At 36.7% G+C, this 14,825-nt stretch overlaps 5 protein-coding genes across 5 annotated transcripts; 2 read left to right on the top strand and 3 right to left on the bottom strand.

Moving 5' to 3' along the window:
* Positions 1–406: 406 nt before the first annotated feature.
* Positions 407–5,352, bottom strand: LOC105313075 (N-alpha-acetyltransferase 40-like). The gene is made up of 10 exons (XM_019997719.1): positions 5,241–5,352; positions 5,147–5,191; positions 5,038–5,088; positions 4,938–4,990; positions 2,834–2,929; positions 2,354–2,422; positions 2,153–2,245; positions 1,308–1,429; positions 1,062–1,101; positions 407–624 (listed from the first exon to the last, which is right to left on the bottom strand). The coding sequence occupies exons 1-10, from the start codon at positions 5,337–5,339 to the stop codon at positions 444–446; spliced, it is 849 nt and encodes a 282-aa protein (XP_019853278.1). The 5' UTR covers positions 5,340–5,352; the 3' UTR covers positions 407–443.
* A 74-nt stretch (positions 5,353–5,426) lies between these two features.
* LOC109582782 (1-phosphatidylinositol 3-phosphate 5-kinase-like) lies at positions 5,427–7,424 on the top strand. The gene is made up of 2 exons (XM_019997716.1): positions 5,427–6,965; positions 7,284–7,424. The coding sequence occupies exons 1-2, from the start codon at positions 5,462–5,464 to the stop codon at positions 7,376–7,378; spliced, it is 1,599 nt and encodes a 532-aa protein (XP_019853275.1). The 5' UTR covers positions 5,427–5,461; the 3' UTR covers positions 7,379–7,424.
* Positions 7,369–9,414, bottom strand: LOC109582781 (uncharacterized). The gene is made up of 7 exons (XM_019997715.1): positions 9,138–9,414; positions 9,009–9,086; positions 8,634–8,901; positions 8,192–8,483; positions 7,868–8,104; positions 7,686–7,813; positions 7,369–7,633 (listed from the first exon to the last, which is right to left on the bottom strand). Exons 1-7 carry the CDS (start codon positions 9,343–9,345, stop codon positions 7,492–7,494), a joined length of 1,353 nt encoding a protein of 450 aa, XP_019853274.1. The 5' UTR covers positions 9,346–9,414; the 3' UTR covers positions 7,369–7,491.
* Positions 9,405–12,960, top strand: LOC100638812 (adenylosuccinate synthetase isozyme 2-like). Its single transcript, XM_003387223.3, has 14 exons — positions 9,405–9,534; positions 9,594–9,661; positions 9,778–9,812; positions 9,889–10,002; positions 10,069–10,163; positions 10,252–10,313; positions 10,426–10,458; positions 10,513–10,561; positions 10,642–10,765; positions 10,816–10,970; positions 11,043–11,265; positions 12,403–12,467; positions 12,559–12,646; positions 12,709–12,960. Exons 1-14 carry the CDS (start codon positions 9,433–9,435, stop codon positions 12,759–12,761), a joined length of 1,266 nt encoding a protein of 421 aa, XP_003387271.1. The 5' UTR covers positions 9,405–9,432; the 3' UTR covers positions 12,762–12,960.
* On the bottom strand, positions 12,863–14,818 carry LOC100638684 (alpha-soluble NSF attachment protein-like). Its single transcript, XM_003387222.3, has 11 exons — positions 14,623–14,818; positions 14,480–14,559; positions 14,284–14,403; positions 14,165–14,211; positions 14,003–14,077; positions 13,784–13,839; positions 13,648–13,732; positions 13,464–13,568; positions 13,341–13,409; positions 13,201–13,251; positions 12,863–13,141 (listed from the first exon to the last, which is right to left on the bottom strand). Exons 1-11 carry the CDS (start codon positions 14,787–14,789, stop codon positions 13,043–13,045), a joined length of 954 nt encoding a protein of 317 aa, XP_003387270.3. The 5' UTR covers positions 14,790–14,818; the 3' UTR covers positions 12,863–13,042.
* Between the last annotated feature and the right edge of the window lie 7 nt (positions 14,819–14,825).

Below are 14,825 nucleotides of genomic sequence, written 5' to 3'. Positions count from 1 at the left end.
ACATCAACTTTATCACTACACTAGCATCTCAAATTTTGGCTCGAGGCCATACCCTACGTAGTCTGATTGAGTCTGAGCCTATTGGGTTATGCATATGTAGTGTTACACTGGAAGAACATGTGTGAATACAGTTGGTGTAATAGAACATAAATTATAACCACTCAAGTCTGAGTGGTTATAATTTATGTTCTATTATGTTCAAAACTAAACATAATAATTACCAATGTCCATGGTGATCACTGAGCTCCATTACGTATTTGATTATTAAGAAAGAATATTCATTTGGCACTATGAATGCAAATATAGCTTCCATCCCAAAAATTGGCTCCACATTTTCACTGTAATCCAATGCCATGGGCATGACCACACGACCCTGACTCCCTGAGCAGCATGACATTAGGGACTATGGGCTTAGTCTGAAAGCTAATAATGTTATTCTAAAATCAATTAGTGTTTGTAGTGTTTGTAGTGTTAGTGAGTACAGTCTCAGGAGCAGCTGTTTTCTTAATCTGTTTGTCCACTTTCCCGCCACCCAGAAGCAATTCTTTGCTGATGATTGAGTAAGTGTAATCATCTGGATTCATTGGGTCAAAGAACAATGGAGACGTGTCGTCCTCTTTGTATCTGAGGGGAGATATTATAAGCAATTACTGCATCATAGTAATAGGAGAAAACAGAAAGAGGAAATAAGGAACAAAAAAGACATAAAGCAAGCATGCTACTCTACAAAGGAGATTCAAAGTCACATACATAATCAAAAAATAAGATGGGGAACTACTCACTAACACACACATTTATACACAGAGACAGAATGACATAATATATATGTATATCATAGTCAGGATATAAACTCATGCAGTTATAAATGTACACACTATAAAGTGTAAACTAAGACATCAAAAAGAGACACTAAGAGATAAAGTGGCTCGTAGACATGCACACATAAACACTAAAATACCCTCTGGCTGCGTATAGTCCTTTCTGTTTCCCTCATCTATAATCACCCTCCCTTCCTTTCTCTCTCTCTCTCTCTCTCTCTCTCTCTCTCTCTCTCTGCTTACCTTAATTTTTCACGAAAGAAATGATTTGATGCTAGATTGTCTATTAAAAGGAGAGAGAGAGAGAGAGGGAGAGACAGGAAGATAAAAGAATAAATAAAAGAGAGAGTGAGAGGGACAGGAAGATAAAAGAATGAATAAAAGAGAGTGAGAGAGACAGAAGGAGAAACTTAATTAATAAATTTAATTAATGATAGTTTACGTTAAAGGAATGTCGTGAATGCACTTAATTCAATTAATGGTGCTCACCCTTAAATACTGTCAGCACTATCTTTGTCATGTTCGCTTTATGTCCAATCAATTCTAGCAACTGCATCAAGAACTTACCAAGACCTTTTCTCCTTGCATCTACCGATAGCTGTATCTCATAGCTAGGGAAGAGAGAGAGATAGAGAGGGCGGGAGGCGACGGAAAGAAAAATTTGCGTAAGAAAGTGAAAGCAGCAAAAAAATAAATACTAAAATTAAATATAGAAAACAGTAAACATCTTAATGCACAGTATCGATAATGTTGTACATATGTTTATAAATGTACCAGATCCATAAAAGGATATTTTCAAATTCACAATAGATGAATATGATACAGGGCAGTACCCTAGAGTGACATGAGTAGGCTATCATGAGCTAAATACGGCATTGTTGTTGTTATTTTTTGTTGTTTATTGCCTTTGATCTCTGGCTTATTTACGTTTGTATGACTCTGCTGTACAACTTCAGTTTTACCACAGTGGCTTGATGTCAAGCCTTTGTGGTCACACAATCATTAAAGATCATCTCATACCCAAGGAATGATGTCAACACTGACCCACCACATATACATGACATGTACATGTGCTCATTACGTATACATGTACATGTGCTCATTATAGGTATACATGTACAATTGTACATATATGTACATGGATAGTGGACCTCTACAATATAATGTCCAAATTGGTACAACAATACTTCTGTAGGAGTACATTATTATGCATTGAGGACATACATGTATATAAAATTGTAGTGGGTATCAAGGAACTTCCTTTATTTTGTGCATATATGTACATTGTACATGTATTTGTTATGTATGTTAGTGTGGGAGGGAGGGTTGGTTACCAGTAAACAACATCAACATCATCATCCAGATCAAAACGTAGACTAACAAATCCCAATGGTTTCTCAGATATAGCATCACGGGCAATCAGATAACTGCACGAGTGGAAGAAAAATAGAATAATAATAGTAATAATAATAATAGTAATAATAATAATATTAATAATAATAATAATAATAATAATAATATCATCTATCACTAACCGAGATGACTCATGCGAAAGCTCTTCAAACTTTTCCCTATCTTTCCAACGAAAATCATTTGAGCGATATCTAATGTGTAGTAGGAGAGAGAGAGAGAGAGAGAAGAAAAATTGCACAATGTAAATTATATGATTTCCCCTCGAGCTTTAGTCATAATCAGAACTAATGAGATATTTGTAAATAAGCACATAAATATTGATATAATATTTCAATATACCCAGAATAATGGATTATGCCATAACAGGCCATAATTTCGTGCTCAAGTACATATATATTTACAAGGATAATTGGATGTACCCATAAATATGATTATTGCTATAATGAAATAACATACATAGGGAATGTTAGAGGTTACATTATTTATCATTATTATTATTATAACATATTCTATCTCTATCTCTGAGTCTCTCTCTCTCTCTTTCTCCCGAATTTTTCTTTCTCTCTGTCACATCCTTCAAGTTAATTCCCCTCATGGCTTACATTTCTTCCATGTTATCTTTCAGTAGCTGAAACATCCACTGAAGATCATCAGGACTGGTGTTGGCAGGACTCCCATAGCTAATCTTTGCATTTAAACTGCAACAAGACAAAATTATAAAGACAAAATAACCAAATGTAGATTGCTTTGAAATGTAATTTTCTTTTGGTATGAAACATATTGTTGGAATGCAAATCATCTTGTCTCTCTAGTTTCTTGTTTCAATTGACACTGAAAAATCCTTTGGAGAAGCATAATATATCCATAATGAGAATACAACTGCTAATAACTTAAATAACTATGCGGTATAATAACTTCCTCCATAACAATAAACAAAGGAAGACCATGTACCACAAGTAGTTGCTGAGTGTATGTCTGACTATGATCAGCATGTGCACACACAACAATTAAACCCCAGAACTATGAGTCTGTGATCCTCCACATGAAAGCATCCTGTACACATGCTTCGTAAAGGAATGGCATCCAAACAACTTAAACAAATTATCGGTCGACTTGGGAAGGATGAAAGGATGTCAAGTGTAGACTTTAAGGTGTTTGCTCACTGCCGGTGCTGCTCCATCTGTTGCTTATCCCATTCATTCAGTTCTGTTCCAGATCCTGTTTGACCCACTCATGAAATAAAACAAACGATCCACAAAATAAACATTTTCACTTCACCTAAATGCACAAACCTTGCAAATTCAGCCCTGCACTTTTTTATACGGACATTATGACACTTTATTTTGCTACTGAGCAAGTCTTTCATGTCAAAGCTCATGGTGCTAATTAGCCCAAGCCTTGCATGTACAGAAAGGAAAAGCAGCAGGGAAATGTCAAATGTTATCCCCAAGAAAAGAGGGCTGTTTCAAAAGAGCGCTGCTGCTACATCAGGGAGAAGGGTCTACAAGGTTTATCACATAGGATTTCTACTCAAAGCCCACAGCAATGTGAGAAAGGTTTAATTTTATTGTTTGTAAAAGCGCGGAGGGCAGAAAGAAGCTAACCTTGTTAAAAATCACAATGGAGGAACTGAAATTTCTAAACAGACACACTCATAGTACTGAGAGTAGAGTAAAGGGTGGAAGAGGGGGAAATGTACAGTCGACAAAACCTGATCATAGTTCCTTCCATTCACTATTATCTGTATTATCATGCACCTAGTACTCACAGAATACAACCCACTCTCTCCTCTCTTCTGCTAATGTCACTATTCATTACTATCTCTAGAGATCTTGCTGACCCGTGTCAACCTCATTTCCTTATTAACAAATATGAGTGACTGCTTCCCACTGCCTCATGATCAAGTCTCAATACAATTATTAGGGTTAATAAAAGGATATGTCACATAATTCTACAATTCAATAATAAGCTGATCTCATTTCCCTTATCATAATAACAAATTAACAATGCATGCACCACATACGTGAGCTAATTATTAAACACTGCACAATACAGCAGTGATCCTACTGTTTATAATATGCCTCATTTATTTACTTTCCCTATCTCCAATCATGCATAAACTACCATAAATAATTAAGCCTCAATTAACTTTCATTCCTTTCTCTTTGATTGCATGTACATATTTCAGTAACCTTTATTGGCAGTGTGTGCATATAATGGGCCAATCATATGTCTTTCCGTTCCTTATAGAAAGAAAGCGTGTTGTCATTTGATGTTTATATAAGTTTGTGTGTATATGCTCATTATTTCATATGCACTAGTGTTTAAACATACTTACTTATATAGCTACTCATTGAACTATATTGCATAGATTAGGAAAGAGATAACTTGTGCCTCAGTGTTTTGAAGCTGCTAAAGCATGTTTAACTTTCCCTTAACAGCAATTAGTGGAAATCCCCATATAGCCATTAACTGATAATAATCGCATTATAATAATAGCTTGATAATAGTGAGAGGCTGTTTGATGACAGCTGCTGCTTACTGTTATTCATTTGAAAATCATTACATTTAGCTGACCATTAACAGGCTAACATAACATCTTAATATTCCTTAATTTGTTTGTCCAACTCTTTCTCTCTGTGAATCAATACCCTCTCAGTAATCTCCTCTCTTTCCTCAATCCTCATTCTACTCTTAATTCCTCACCCATTTTGTGAGTAAGTCTTAAAAGGAGCAAAGTGTACCATATAATCCTCAACCTGTGGTAATGGTGTCGTTAGAATTTCTAATCACAATATTTTTTTACTTCGTTTGCAGACTTGATCTTTTTTAATAGCAAAGCAATTTCAGCTTGCTCCTAATTACAATGATGATTTAATGCGACTCGCCCATTTTTTGTAATTTTTGTTTGTTACTTGTTTCCTCTTAAGTTTCTTCTCTTTGGCTTTGCTCAGTTTTTTCTAATTTTAAAGGGGCAGTCCTCTATAGTAAACAACAATAATAAAGTACTTGTGTTTGCTTTGGTGGCATATTCGCTTTCACTTTGATTACAATTCCTAAAAGGAAGCCATCTTTTTCTTTAAGCGCATGCACAATAAGTCTCTGCATCGTATACTTTAGTATAAGAGAAATACTAATTTCCGTATACTTTAATAATTACTGACCAATCAAGTTTTAGAGATCACGTGTAGTAGGCTGCAAGGGCGCGGTTAAGTCCAGCTGATAAAATCATGGCTGCAGAGCAGCAAGTACCCGAAGCAAGCAGAGACCATTATACACAGCCTCTAGATAATGCCAGCCTTTCTCTTATACCTGCGAGTTCTTTCTTTCCGTTGTCCTCTTGCTCTCAACAGGTTGACAGTGCTCACCTGCAGAAGGGACCGCCAGAGGGAAGGAGATTAGAAGACCTACCTTTCACACAGCCCGTTGTTAAAGTATCTGGGATCTTTTCAGCAATTGGCCACGAGGAAGGAAAGGAAGACCTGCTTTCCTTAGAATCAGAAGACGAAGAAATGATAAACTGTGAGCTCTTGCTTGGACAAGAGGATGAGACCGTCTTGGAAGAAGGAGACGTGAGAGAGGAGAGAGCTGGAAATGAGTCACTGGAAAGCAAAAATAAAAATCGAGAGAATGAGCAGCAGATTGAGGACAAGCAGGTCAAGAACGAAGTTGATGCATTGGAGACTGAAATTCAGCTCATTGGGAATGAGTATGAGGATAATCATGATGGGAATGAGAATGAGCAGAATGGGAATGAGGACGAGCAGAATGGGAATGAGGATGAGCAGAATCAAAATGAGGACGAGCAGAATCAAAATGAGGACGAGCAGAATCAAAATGAGGACGAGCAGAATGGGATTGAGAACGAGCAGAATGGGATTGAAGACGAGCAGAATGGGATTGAGGACAAGCAGAATGGGAACGAGGACAAGCAGAATGGGAATGAGAATGGAATTAATTGTAATGAACAGCTACCTCAAAACGAAGACGACCGTCAGTCTGAAACACTTCAGTACCAGAATGAGAATACAGGGAATGAGAAAGAGATTGTGCAGCAGAATGAGAAGGAAGGAGATGCCCATCGTGAGATTGAGCAAGAGGATAATTCTAAACCCCATGATATATCAAGTCTAACTCTGGATACCCTCACCTCCTCTCCACTGGCACTGTTAGCAACATCAAATAATAATGACTTGTCTCTTTTTTCATTTGATCATCCGATAGCTCCATTGAGCAAAGCACAGCTCTTGTGCACGCTAAATAAAGACACGAGTAGCAGGATTGAATGTCTGCAGTCTCTCTCATTCTCAACTCCTCCACGATGGAAATGTGACACTGATAATAGTCCACCTCAAAAGAGGCCGAAAATATCGCATGCACATTCCCCTCTTCTCCCAACAGTAGAGGAAGAGGTAGTAGTAGATGATGGAAAGGCAACTTTGTTGCAAGCTTTACCCAGCCAAGGAGCAAGAGAGAGTATAGAAGGTATCTCAAGTGCTGCCCATTGCTCTCTGCATGAAGACAATGTTAATGATAATGATGATGAGGATTCAACCGCTTGCTTTGTTGTTCCTGATGAGCCTTTGCTTTTAGCAGATGATGAAGATAACATTACGTTTCATTCTGACAATGTTAAAAGCTATAGTGACGTTGCAACTATGACAGCAAGTGAGGAGCTTCCTAAAAGAAGACTGGCGCCATCTCCTCTGATGACAAAATCAGTTCTTAAGAGAGGTAAGAAAAAATTTTTTCATCTCAAATAGGCATGGGTCAGTGTTTAGTTGATGCATATTCATGTACTAATGCTACATAGAAAGTTTGAGCTGATTCCAATCAAAATTTAATTTTTTACGAATTTTTAAAGTTACTCAAAAATTGGGCCAAAGTTCCTGTACTATGGTACACGGTCTCGCACCAAATCTTGGCAAAATTGAAAAAGAGAGAATCCTTTGTTTTTATATTTTTTCTGATGCACATACATGTACTTATGTTGTGCAGCTGATCATAGAACCAATTTACATAATAAAATTGATATATTTTTTATTCTCATAGGTTTTCTTTCTGATCTGATAGAGCCATGTCAGTTCAATTTATCAAAACCCAAACTGAGGCTAGGCCTCTCAAAAAGAAGCAAATGTACAAATTAGCAACTCAACTATTATAAAACAATAAATACCATTATAATGTATAATATAATCATATGTATATATAATCACAATGATGCCTATTTAAATATGATTACATTTGAACTAAAATAAATTCAAAAAGGTTGGCAAGAGAGACAATGATTGTCTTCATTACCACACATTGTTCTCCATTTTTCTCTGTTCCTGCTTGGATGCCTCACTCCTTTGTCATCTTTCAATCCTACCATCTTGTACTCGCCTGTAACTGGCCTTGATCTGTAAAGAGAGAGAGAGAGGTGGAAGGAATTTAGAAAAATATGTCATATACTGTTTAAAATGAAGTCTATACATGGCCGTTTGCATTTCCTTCTCCCAAAGAGAGTCACGAAGAGCAGGATGAACAGAAGCGCATGACAAACTATCACTTTTATACGTCCAATTTTCTCTATTTTGAGACTAAGAAAAAAAGAGAGATCTTAATTTTTTGCACACATTAAATTATTTTTATACTTTCTCCCAGCAAAGGTTATGGCTATCGCTAGATGTGATAAAGTTTCCTGGAGAGAATATCACGAGAGTCTCCCCAAAGTAAGCATGGCCCTGCACGTGTTGTGGGTGATAGCCAATGATGGCAGACACAGACTCGATGTCTGACAAATGTCTAGCAATGTAGAGTGAAGTCTCATCAGGATGAAAAGTCTGCTCTCTTCCCCAATGCAGCATAACTAGTATATGATCGACTCTACGCTGTGTGGAAGTGTATACATTAAAAATCAATAAGATCTGGAGCTATAGCCCACATAACCAAGCATCAACTGTTATTGTAGCTCTTACTTCTTTGAGTTTTGCTATGCTCTCTCTTGCAGATTTCACGAAATATTTAGTAGGAGAGAAAGGAGACTCAATAGGGCCCAAGCAGTGGCCATGCACTCCACAAAAAGCTATCACTCCAATTCTAACACCGCCCAAATTGAGCACATCGTAATGTCTAGCATTGAGGCCAACCCAACCAATCTCTGCCTTCTCAAGGTGGTGCATATTTATTTGTAAGGAGCCAGTCTCTCCGAGATACTGTGAGTGCTGGTGGGATAGTGATACTAGAGAGAGCCCTAATGCACTGAAATACCTAATATAATTGGATCAAAAATAATATTAATAAATTTTTGTAGGTGAAAGAAATGGAACTGACTGAAACTTATAAAGTTACATAAATATAATATTATATACTAATAAAGTGTAATAAAATTTAAAAAGGGCATCATTTTATAATACTCACTCTAATATTCTTGTGAGTCTTAGGACATCTTCTTCATCACTAACGTCCCTTGGAGGAATAAAACTGGATAATATGTTAGCATTCAGCTCCTCTGCACCACCATTAGGCAATGCTACACGACTATCTGAGGTAGGTAGCAAATCGTTTATTGCAACGTTGTCACATAGAAATGCAGTGAATTGATCCAGTAGCATGCTACTGCTAACATTCAGATTTATCTCTCCAATTACTGTTAGTACACTAGCTTCTGGAGAGGGAAAAGGGCCACCTATTGAAGTAGATTATGTAAAACATTAGATCTATAACAAGGTACATAATATTATGCACATTAGGTACACATTATGCTGCAGTGTTAATGTGCAATTGTGCATGCACCATGTAATCCTGCAGGAGGACATTGGCTGAAGAGACGAGGTATGTCAGAGGGCAACTCTTTTTTAAACCATTCAAAAACTAAATGAGATTTATAGTTAAAGTATGCAGTAACTAGTGTCTTTAACCTACCCTCTTTCTGTTTTTGAAGGGGTGGGTCTGCTGCTGTTGCAGGCTCAGCTCTTGCAAAAGAAGGATGATTGAAGTCTCCCTCATCTAAATTATCTCCCTTAACTACCAAAGATAGCTCACAGGTTCCTCCAATGTAATTGCTAGCGAGCCAGAGGGAGAGAGAAAAGAGGAGAAGAGCATAAGTTAATTTAGTGATTGATAAAAACATTAAGATTTTTTATAACTATTAATAAATGTAGATGGGCGTGTCCCCCAATATGGGACACGCCCCCTAGTAAAGAGGAGGGAAGAAAAAATGTCAGTAACAGTAGTTCTTGGAGGGCAATGGGGAGACGAGGGAAAAGGAAAACTGGTTGACCTCTTGGCTGAAAAAGTAGACTATGTCTGCCGCTGTCAGGTAAGCTGCTATTTGATAGCGTGAGCAATTAAAGAGCAACGGGAATATTGAATCTGTAGGGCGGCAATAATGCTGGGCACACAGTTATAGCTGGTGGGACTGCGTACGATTTCCACTTATTACCAAGGTAATTAATACCCTCTGCTGATAAATACAGAGCTATGTTAATTGATCATTGCAATCACTTTGAAGGTGTTACAATTAAATTTAATATTTTATTTTTTATTTTTATAATTATTTTAGTGGTATAATTAACGAGACTTGTACGTCTGTCATGGGTAAGTAAGTGATTCAAAATATCATGAAAAGTTTTAATTTCTGACTCTCCTTGCTTCCATTTATGCCATTCTTTAGGTAATGGTATGGTCATTCATCTTCCCGGCCTATTTGATGAGATTCAAAAGAACGTGGCTAAAGGTTTAAAAGGTTGGGAGGAGAGACTAAAGGTATCAGATAGAGCACACATTGGTCAGTGAAGCCTTTCATTATATTACAGCACATCCATGTCCCTTCCTTTCTTCTCCTTATTTTCAGTTTTTGACTTTCATCAAAAGATCGATCAATTGATAGAGAAGGAGAAAGCCATTGGGACAACTAAGAAAGGGATAGGACCAACGTATGCTGCAAAGGTAGTACTTTAATGAGAGCAGACTGATTAAGTTAATTTATAATGTATGTCTATCATTTCTTTCTCCCTCCTCTCACTCATTGATAAAGAGTACAAGATCAGGTCTAAGGATCTGTGATTTGTTTACTGAGCCAGCTGTTCTAAGAGAAAAGTAATCAAGATTAGTTATTATCTCCTGCCTTTATAAATTACCCCTACATGTACATGTACTGGTACATGTGCATCCCTCTCTCTCCCTTTATCCTCCTCTCTTATTTGCACAGGCTAGAGAATCTGCTATCAGGATATTTTATAAGGTACTGAAAGTCAAAATAAATAAATAATAATATTTTGGTAATTTTGTTTATCAGATTTCCAACTCTCGAAGTTAACATTGATGAGGAAATAAAGAAGTGTGAGGTAGTAATTATATCTGAATCTACATGTACAGTACATGTACATGTACAAAATGTACATGGTTACAGATTCATAATGTGTAGGAGTATAAAGAGAAGTTACGCCCACTGGTCTGTGATACAATCCAGCTGGTAAACAAAGCAGTGAGTGACGGTAAGAGTGTACTAGTCGAAGGAGCCAATGCAGTAATGCTGGACATTGATTTTGGTAAATAATAATAAGCTATGTGTAGCTTTTGAACTGTCTTTCTCCTTCAGGCACATATCCTTATGTAACCTCTTCAAACTGTACTGCTGGTGTAGTCTGTACCGGACTAGGTATTCCCCCAAGGCGTATTGATAGAGTCTATGGAGTTTTCAAAGCCTACACTACACGAGTGGGGGGAGGAGCTTTTCCCACAGAACAGAAAAATGTATGCATGGGATATACTGAGATATACTGAGATATACTGGGATATACTGGGATATACTGTACTGATTTTTAGGAGATTGGTGATAAGATACAATCGATCGGGAAGGAAAGGGGCGTGACTACTGGTCGCAAGAGGAGGTGTGGCTGGTTCGACGTGATGGTGGCAAAATACAGCAACACCATCAATGGATATGAAAGCATTGCTCTTACTAAAATTGATATATTTGACACGTTTAAAGAGCTTAAAATAGGCGTGGCTTATAATCTAGATGGGAAGAAATTGGATTCTATGCCAGGTGAGCGATTAAAAGAGATCTTTCTTTAGTCCATACATGTACATGTACATGTACATGGGGTAATAGTAGTGCTACGCATGTAGTACATGTGCATATGTAATGGTAATAATTGATAATAAGAGAATCTATTGTAATCGTAATGCATGGTACATGTACATGTGTTCATCAAAGATTTTTCATTAAATTTTCTGATACATATTGATGTCCTTATGCTACATGTACATGTATGTAGAAAGTTTGAGCTGATTCCGACTAAAATTTTTCGAGTTACGACCATTTTTAAAAACAGGCCAATTTCTGAAAAAAGCCCCTGTACTATAGCCCATGGTTTTTTCAGAAAAATGGCTCCGAAATAACCCCCAATTTTTATGACATTTTTTGATACATATTGATGTCCTTATGCTGTGTAGAAAGTTTAAGCTGATTCCGACTAAAATTTTTCGAGTTACGACCTTTTTTAAAAACAGGCCAATTTCTGAAAAAAGTCCCTGTACTATAGCCCATGGTTTTTTCCAAAAAATGGCTCCGAAATAACCCCCAATTTTTATGACATTTTTTGATGCATATTGATGTCCTTATGCTATGTAGAAAGTTTGAGGTGATTCAGGCTAAAGTTTTTCAAGTTATGGTCATTTTTTAAAATGGGCCATTTTCTGAAAATTTTCCTGTACTATAGCCCATGCTTTTAAAAAAATTGGCTAATGTCCTTATGCTATGTAGAAAATTTGAGCTGTTTCAGAGCAGTATTCTTTGAGTTACGAGCATTTAAAAAACAAGCCAATTATTTTAAAGCAAAGGCTATAGCCCATTTTTTCAAAATTGGATTTTTATGATTAAAAAAATTTACTCCAAAATTTGCTGTACTATTATGGTAATGGTTTTTTGTCAAAAAGGCTAGGACAGAATTCCTTATTTTTATAATTTTTTTAGATGTACTGTACATGTACATGTACTACATACACATAATTATTTTTTATGTTGTATAGAATGAGCTGATTCCAACCAAAATTACATGTACATACATGTACATATACATGTATGTACATTTACATGTACATGTTTATACAGTATTATTAATAGTGCATGTTTCTTTTACTGTAATTACTTGCTAATCTAATCATTGTTCGTTCCCTCCAGCTGAACAGAGTCAGTTAGAACGTGTTGAAGTTGACTATGTTACATTACCTGGCTGGGCACCAGAGGTACAATCTACAATATTTATTGATACTACATGTACATCTACATGTATTATTATTCATTTTGTTTATTTTGTTGTTGTACATGTACGTGTAGGTAACAGCAGGTGTTACTAATTATGACCAATTGCCTATAAACGCACGAAACTACATTGAAAAAATTGAAGAACTGATTGAAGTTAAAGGCAAGAACATTATTGTGTATCAATCCACATGTATTACTGTATCTCTCTCCTCTTTTAATTAGTTGAGTGGGTGGGTACTGGCCCTAATAGAGAGCACATCATACATCGATCATAAAACCTTTAGAGTCTCATTATCAGTATTTATTAGTTTTTATCTTTTCGTAGCTACGAGATTGCAGAGTATAAAATGTCTATTGTATTAATTATTATTGCTTGTAGATTTAATTACGGGTTTAACAAAGAACAACAACAACAACAATAATAATAATTATAATTATAATTAATAATTATATAGGATTAAATATGAAACGACACGCATGACATATATCTATAACGTCTATAGCACTCTTTGCTTGCAGAAGTGGGCTTGTCTTATAAAGGGATTTAATAAAGCTGCTAGTTAACTTCAGGCTCAGCGTCTATCGACTTTTTAAGGTGGAGGAGGATGGCGGTCAACCATGCATCAAGACGAGAGATAGAATCATACTCTGCTACCTATTAGGAGAGAGAGAGAGAGAGAGATTAATGATAAAAGAGCTAAAGCAAGGACATACGTGCTCAGCAAATTTGTCAGTATCTTCATCCAGTACGGCTTCCAAGAGATTCTAATAATGTTTGTGTAGTGTTGTTTGTGTTTGTGTAGAGAAAGAGAGAGAGAGGGGGATGGAGTACATGTTGTTTGTTCTTTCCTAACCTCTATCAGTTTCAGTTCCCTAGTGCCATCAAAAGCTGGATGGATTGCTTTATATTCATCAATCTTTCTCTATTGTACAAATTAGTATAATGACACACTCTCTCTCTCCCAATTCTTCCTTACTTGGACAGAGTCCCTATCAAGACAGAACCAGCACAGCAATGCCTTGAAGAAATAGTCTTTAGCAGAATATTTTAATAGGCCATTGTCAAGGCAGCCTTTACCAATCTTGAGAGAGAAATAGTGAAGGTTATATGTGTACATGTATTGGCAGTAAGAGATGAAGGGTTTATAGTAATGAAAGTACCTCATCAAAAAGTTCTGCTGCTTTCTGGAAATTCTGTGAAGTAGCACACATATGAGCCACCTTGAGCAAACACTTGTTTGCAGAGCTAGAAAAAAAAAGCGAGTAACATTGAGATTTAACATAAATACTTTCTTACGCATTGGAGTCCTCTCCTCTGTAGTAGTCAGCAGCTCGCTCGTAGTAAACTATTGACTAGATACAGAATAAGTAAAATAGTGGAGTACATGCACATAGTTATACATAAATGTATAAATGTGTGAGTAAAATTAAAATATCTTAACGAATAATTTGATTAATGAGACACGAAGGAAAGACAGTGTGTGTGTGTGTGTGTGTGTGTGTAAAGTGAGAATACTTTATCATAATGTGTTTGCTCCTCTTCAATCTCTGCCATATTCATGTAGTATCTTGCAGCAAGTCCAAAACGACCCTTGACAAGAGAAACAAAACATTAATCAAAAAACAAGAATGCCTCCCTCTACTGTTATCATTAATAATAATAGTTAGTATTAGTTACCATGTCAGAATAAATATCGACAGACAGCTGGTAGCACTCAATGGCCTCTACAAAAAAGAATGATAATAAATGATAGTGATGATGGCATTTGAATGATAAACAATGATGACATCACTTACTGTCAGGTTTGACTTTCTTGTACACTTGAGCAGCTTCAGAGTAGCTATTAGCCGCCTCGTGACGCGAATCAAGCTTATCAATGTGAAGCTGAGCAGCTGCTACAAAAGCATCACCGGACCCTAAGAAAAGAAAGAGGGGAATTATAATAATAATAATAATAGGTCATACCGGCCACGCCCATATTTTAAACCGTACTTTCAAAAGATTTTGCCACTTTAAATTGATTGGCTGCTCTTGTGTAAAGGTCAGCTGCATCTTCCAGTTTTGACGCACCACTACAAAATATACACAGCCCCCCCCCTCTACATAATATTGATAGTATGATTGCTTGTCCTTACCCAAACATTTTCCCCATAAAAGTGGAGGCAGACTGGACTTTCTTCTCTGCCTGTTCCATGAAAGCTGCCGCCTTTTTCTCTTGTTCTGAGATAGGCGTGTGAGCCTGGGGAGAAGGGACTGTGCTTTCTTCTGGGGCCGTTGTAGCCGGTTCTGGATTTTCAGCCATTTTAATTTTAAAGGTCAAACCACGACCCTAAATGGG

Source organism: Amphimedon queenslandica, unplaced genomic scaffold, assembly GCF_000090795.2.
Source record: "Amphimedon queenslandica unplaced genomic scaffold, v1.1 AMPQUscaffold_13356, whole genome shotgun sequence".
Taxonomy (NCBI): Eukaryota; Metazoa; Porifera; class Demospongiae; order Haplosclerida; family Niphatidae; genus Amphimedon; species Amphimedon queenslandica.
This window is presented reverse-complemented; position numbering and strand designations above follow the sequence as displayed.

Bases quoted from the DNA above. Each gene is read 5' to 3' on its own strand.
- LOC100638812 (XM_003387223.3), top strand. From the start codon at position 9,433: ATGTCAGTAACAGTAGTTCTTGGAGGGCAATGGGGAGACGAGGGAAAA. The intron at 10,003-10,068 runs GTCAGTGAAGCC...CCTTATTTTCAG, and splicing joins ATCAGATAGAGCACACATTG to TTTTTGACTTTCATCAAAAG. The intron at 10,562-10,641 runs GTAGTAATTATA...CATAATGTGTAG, and splicing joins AGGAAATAAAGAAGTGTGAG to GAGTATAAAGAGAAGTTACG.
- LOC109582782 (XM_019997716.1), top strand. From the start codon at position 5,462: ATGGCTGCAGAGCAGCAAGTACCCGAAGCAAGCAGAGACCATTATACA. The intron at 6,966-7,283 runs GTAAGAAAAAAT...TTATTCTCATAG, and splicing joins AAAATCAGTTCTTAAGAGAG to GTTTTCTTTCTGATCTGATA.
- LOC105313075 (XM_019997719.1), bottom strand. From the start codon at position 5,339: ATGCAGAGACTTATTGTGCATGCGCTTAAAGAAAAAGATGGCTTCCTT. The intron at 2,423-2,833 runs GTAAGCCATGAG...ACTACACATTAG, and splicing joins AAAGATAACATGGAAGAAAT to ATATCGCTCAAATGATTTTC. The intron at 625-1,061 runs GTAAGCAGAGAG...ATCTCCCCTCAG, and splicing joins TTCTTTCGTGAAAAATTAAG to ATACAAAGAGGACGACACGT.
- LOC109582781 (XM_019997715.1), bottom strand. From the start codon at position 9,345: ATGTTTTTATCAATCACTAAATTAACTTATGCTCTTCTCCTCTTTTCT. The intron at 9,087-9,137 runs GTAGGTTAAAGA...AATCTCATTTAG, and splicing joins CCTTCAAAAACAGAAAGAGG to TTTTTGAATGGTTTAAAAAA. The intron at 8,484-8,633 runs GTGAGTATTATA...CAATTATATTAG, and splicing joins AGACTCACAAGAATATTAGA to GTATTTCAGTGCATTAGGGC.
- LOC100638684 (XM_003387222.3), bottom strand. From the start codon at position 14,789: ATGGCTGAAAATCCAGAACCGGCTACAACGGCCCCAGAAGAAAGCACA. The intron at 14,212-14,283 runs GTAAGTGATGTC...TCTTTTTTGTAG, and splicing joins CAAGAAAGTCAAACCTGACA to AGGCCATTGAGTGCTACCAG. The intron at 13,733-13,783 runs GTAAGAAAGTAT...TTTTTTTTCTAG, and splicing joins AGAGGAGAGGACTCCAATGC to CTCTGCAAACAAGTGTTTGC.